This window comes from Polypterus senegalus, unplaced genomic scaffold (genome assembly GCF_016835505.1).
Source record: "Polypterus senegalus isolate Bchr_013 unplaced genomic scaffold, ASM1683550v1 scaffold_366, whole genome shotgun sequence".
Taxonomy (NCBI): Eukaryota; Metazoa; Chordata; class Cladistia; order Polypteriformes; family Polypteridae; genus Polypterus; species Polypterus senegalus.
The window spans coordinates 29,020-34,445 of NW_024379336.1; the positions used below are offsets into that span (position 1 = coordinate 29,020).

The window sequence follows — 5,426 nt, forward strand, 5'->3', positions numbered from 1 at the left end:
AGAGAACTTACTGGAACAAATGAAGAAAATGAACGATGACAGAAAGTGAAATGACACGTTGAGTAAATGGCGACACTCACCGCGCTGGCATCACACGACGCCAAGTGAAGAGCAGTCGGCCTTGAGAATTCGTGTTCTCCTCTTCACGTGAAGGTCATGAAGGTGGCTTTACCAGCCAGGCACCAAAGGTCAGACGCAGAGCTCGAGCTTCTCACAGCGAGCTGTGGGGTCCAAAGGGACGGAGGAGAGGAGGACGCACGGGCAGAAGGCCGCAATGGCGGACACCTCAGCCCACTCACCCTCAGACGGCCTCAGCATGCGGTGGGTTTCAATAAACGTCTCCCACCACCACGAGGACTCCTGACTTTTACCCACTCGGGCACGTCGTCGTCGTCCTCCTCTTTTCTAATCACATTCAGGTCAGCAGCACCAGCTGTCGAAGTTGGCGCTTCATTCTGCTCAGTCGTGGCTCGGCTCCGTCGGCCGACTTGTGGCACATGTGACTGGTGATGGGCATTGTGATCTTAGTGACAGGTGATGTTCAGAGTGCCAGCCTTGTCAAAAACACCCAAGTGCCATGCCACACATACATTTTCTGACTTGTTACTCTGTACTGCCCACTTAAATATTGTTGATGCCACCCACCGCTGCAAAGAGACTGCTGGGTAATCCAGTGAGGACCCTCACCCTCCCCACGCCAGCGAGGCCCACATCCAAAAAATCAAATCAAACCAAAGTAACCCCCCCTTTAATACATACGACACACAGCTACACCTCCGCAGACCCCAGCGAGTCAAACATCTCTTTGGAGCTCTGGAACATTTCCGAGAGCTTCTTGACAGACTCATCCGCCACACATTCCTGGTGGTCTCTGTCCACTTGCTCCTTATGCTTTGCCAGGGTGTGCTGTGGACAGAAAAGCCAGACGGTTTGTGTCAATTGACTGAGCCCCTCGCACGCGCCAGCTTCAATGACGAGACCCCCGCCAACCCAATCGGCTGAAGCCTACCACCCAGCCACGACATTCAAGTCTCACCTCCATCTTTGACAAATAGTTGGTCACCATCTCTAGGATGACATTCAGATTGGAGACCACCCTGCGTCTCTCTTCAGTCTTCTCTTGAACAACAAAGTGATACCTGAAAAGAAACAGTCCTTAAGACCCCACTGCCAATCAGCCCACCCACTCGAGGTCCCACCTATGGTATCTGTGCAATGCACGTGTAGGTCCTCTCATGGACGACCGAGAACACATTCTGCAAACAAACATCCCGTTGCTAGGCGGCATCTCCGAACGTCAGAAGGAGGCAGAGATGCCAGCGGGAGTCATTTGGAGGAGTGTGCCACCTTTATGGACGGATCGTATGGTGGGTTCCACAGGAGACGGGCAGGAGAGGTAGGCACATGCCACTGGGTGAGAGTGACCTGCTCAGCTTTACACAGGCAGACACACCACGCTGCCCATTTAAGGATGGGGTCAAGGGCCGATGCCAACGGCTTTGTTTCACCCTGCTTGTCGATCAATCCATCCAAATGAAAACGAGTGACGAGCTTCAGCGACACACAAGTAACGCCATCGTGGTAAAAGGCAGGCCACCGTGCCGAGAGCGTTAGCTCTCCAAAGACGCCCATTCAACCCCCGCAGTGCCACCCTGGACGGGGGTCACACATATCTAGTTGGCACGGCTGGTTAGATGGAGCACTTGCCATACCTTTGGATACATGACCACCAGGAGTGGCAGCGAGGTGCTGTGGTCCCCATTGTGTAGTTGGGTGTCAAAAAGGCACAGAAGTAGATGGAGGTGACAAACAGAAAAGGCAAAAAGATGACAAAGCCAGGAACAAACAAACAAACAAACAAACAAATCAAGATGCCACCACCCAGCGCACAAGTCCGAGGGACTCGTCAAGAATCTTCACTACCAAAGCGGCTTTGAAAGGTTGGTGTGACGCGTGCCATGTGATCAACTCTAAGTGGCGGTGCCTGCGCTAGAAAACACAAAAACGAGGCCGAAAAGATTCCGAGTCTCGTACACGAGCAGCGAAACAAAAGGCACAGCCACAGAATCTCGACATCTCCAAAGCCCAGCGCTCCGGCTGTTCGTCACTAAGCCGACTGTCCCCTCTTTGTGAGACGGCCGTTTGCCACAAGCGCATTTCCTTACTGTTGCTGCGCCGCCTTCAGCTCCTCAGACACTTTCTCCACGTCCTCCGTCATCGTCTTCTCCAAGGCGGATTTCCGGTCCTCGAGGGATTGCACTTCCAGCGCCCAGCTCTCCTCCTTCCTCTTCAGTTCCTAAGCGTGAGTGGGCACAACTGCTTGAATGTCCCCCCTCTGGCCTGGCCGGTCACGGGTACAGTTTTACAAAATACAAGCGGGCCACTGGAAGGGCTGCCATGGCTCTTTGGCACTTACCTCGGTGTCCTGCTCCACCTGCTCAGTCAGTTTTTGCAGCTGCTGGTTCAACTGTTTAATCTCAGTCTCCTTATCCAAAAGGACGGAATTCATCTGCAGGAAAATCCAAGGACGCCAGGAGTTAACAAACAAAAACACCAGCAGGAAAACGACGGGCCTGTCCTCGTGAAGGGCCCAGTCTGCCCAGTTACTGTTCTTCACCAGGACTTCAGTGCCACTGCCAATACCGCCACTGGACTGGCATCATGCCACCCCACCCCACTACTTATACGACACAGAGACATCGGCGGAGGCTTTAGACAACGCGGCTGCAGAAGTCAAGCTGGCACAAACGACGCCCCCTGCAGAGGCACTATATTCATTAAGCGGACTTCACAGAAAAATCTCCACTGCCTTGCGTCTCTCAGAGGCTTCAGTTCAAGTGGCACACGCAAAGGTCTCTCGTTTGTCTTCAGCAGATGGCACACAAATTGACAATCAAGAGGAGGACAAGCTTGTCACCTGCCTAGTGACATGGCTTCAAGGCCATCCATGAGCAGCACGTGTGAAGTGCACAGCGAGTCCACCGCTGCAGACTCCTGTGTGCCCACACTGTGCCACACAGGAGGCTCACTTTCTTGTCTCGCCAACAATACGGACGACAGAACAACATGGCGTCACTTACCGACTGCGGTTCAACAAAAACGATGGCAGTTGTGTGACACTCTGAGCAGGCAGCACAAATCAAACAGGGCGACGCAGTTTCACATTAGGAGGTACCACAAGCAAGAGTGCTGGGACATGTAAAGGAGTAAGGGGGGCCGTGGGACCCTCAAGTGCCATGAACAGTCACTTGTGTCCAGACGGCGGCAGCATGGTGGAGTGAAATATGAAACGAATGTAAGTGGAGCCTGAGCTGTCGCATTAGTGAAGGTTTACTGCCCCCCGTTAGAGTAACTCAATCGTTTTAATAGAAATCCATTCAAATGACTGGGACATTTCCAGTGAATGTGTCCTCGGATCACAGCTCCACAAGTCAGCCAGCTCGAGCTCAGCACTCGTGACCTTATTAGTGAGCGGTGGCTTCTGCCGTCAGCCTCATCTTCTGTTCTTCAGAGCCCCTCAGAGTCCTACAGGCGATACCCTTGAAGATGGCCTCCTGCCCCAATAGGATTCTCACTGTGGACCGACCCTTGGAAATGCTTTTCAATCCAGTAACAATTCCACTGTCTCCGTCCACAGCAACAATCATTTACAGAGTGAAAGAGAACAACCCGGCGATTTCTTGAACCTTCGTGCACTCCACGTCAGAGGCGGGCCGATTTATACAGCGCAGTCAGTTCAAGGTGCGGACCCCCTAACTGGCGTAAAGTAGACTCGTGTCGGGAGAAAAACATCAGAAAGAAGCCTAGCGGTGGTCTTCTCTCAGAACTGCTCATCTGTGCGCAGTGCGTTATTGAGGGGCTCAGCGGCAACACCCTCCACTATTTACTGGACAGGATTTACAGGGCCATCGCCATCAGCAGTGACATTCGTCAATCCAGTCCCCCAGCGGACAGCTACTGCTCTGTCACGGCACTGCCAACTGCAGCGGGTGTCGAGTCTGACGTGTCACTCAAGGCATGGAGGTCTCATTGGAGAACTTGACTTTGATTTGCAGGCTCCTGCTTTCCGCATGCTATCTGTAAATTGAAATACAAAATGGAGGAGAAGCCCGGCTGAATTTTACCTGCTCCACGGCTTCTTCGAGGCTCAGCTTGTGGTGAAGTTGTTTGCTGGTCTCCTCCTCCATCTGAGAGATCATATTTTTGAGGGGAATCTAAAAAGACAAAAAGCACCAGTGAGTTCTCGCCTCCAGCAAGCCCCGTCTGCCCAGTTGTGTTCTTTCCCCTCATATGTAGTGGATGACTGGAACGCAGCCACAGGGGACGCACAAACCAGTGGGTTTCTTCTCGCCGGTCCCAAGCCCCGATAACAGAAAGGACATCTGGTGTAACATTAATGACATTATCAATATGCAGACAACAATACAGATTTCCGTACTGGAGGCCCGGGTTAACAATGGGCACCATCAGTACTGTTAGCCAACAGGGAGCTGGCAGAAATTGGGTAACGTTTGGTGAAGGAGATCATTAGAAGGTCCCTAAAGTCCTACTGTCCGCCACAATACTTGGTCGCTTATTCCAAGTGTCTGTGGTTCTTTCTGTAAAGAAAAATGTCCAAATGTTTGGTTGAAATTTCCAGCTGTGTCCCCCCGCATGTTCTTGAACTCATTTTAAAGTCACCGTCTCGATCCACTGGACAAATTCCCTTCATAATTTTTTAAGCACTTCAATCAGGTCTCCTCTTAATCTTCTTTTGCTTAAACTGAAAAGAGGAGGAGGAGGGTTAGGAGAGCGGAAGTGTGGGTAGGAACTTTGAATGTTGGCAGTCTGGGGGCATATGCTAACTTTCTCCCCTTACCAGTCAAAGTTGGGTGTCCGATAGACGAGAAGGAAGATTTCTGGATTGAGTTGGATGAAGTGGTGGAGAGTGAACTCAGGGCGAGACAGTGGTGTGATTGGAGTGGATTTCAATAGACATGTTGGTGAAGGGAACAGAGTGGATGAGCGATGGATAGGTATGGTGTCAAGGAGAGGAATGGGGGAGATGAAGGTCAGACAGTAGTGGATTTTGTGAAACGGATGGGCATGGCTGTGGTGAATACGCATGTTAAAAAGAGGGAGGAACACAGGGGGACTTGCAAGAGAGGAGGAAGATGCACACAGGAGAATTATATCCTATGTAGATGGGTGATAATTAACGAGCAGCAGGATGGTTTCATCACCACAGACGTGATGTTTGCTCTGAGGATGTTGATGGAGAAGTAGAGAGAAGACCAGAAGAAGTTGCATTGTCTTTGTGGACTTGCAGTATATGACAGGGTGCCAGGACAGGAGTTGTGGTATTCTATCAGGAAGTTGGGAGTGGCACAGGTTATGTATGAGGGAAGTGTGACCGTAGTGAGGTCTGCAGTGGGAGCGACGGAGGT

At 51.5% G+C, this 5,426-nt stretch overlaps 1 protein-coding gene across 1 annotated transcript; it reads right to left on the reverse strand.

The window, feature by feature from the left end:
• Positions 1–731: 731 nt before the first annotated feature.
• Positions 732–4,233, reverse strand: LOC120519862 (kinetochore protein NDC80 homolog). The gene is made up of 5 exons (XM_039742631.1): positions 4,125–4,233; positions 2,417–2,509; positions 2,166–2,296; positions 1,037–1,139; positions 732–906 (listed from the first exon to the last, which is right to left on the reverse strand). Exons 1-5 carry the CDS (start codon positions 4,197–4,199, stop codon positions 769–771), a joined length of 540 nt encoding a protein of 179 aa, XP_039598565.1. The 5' UTR covers positions 4,200–4,233; the 3' UTR covers positions 732–768.
• Between the last annotated feature and the right edge of the window lie 1,193 nt (positions 4,234–5,426).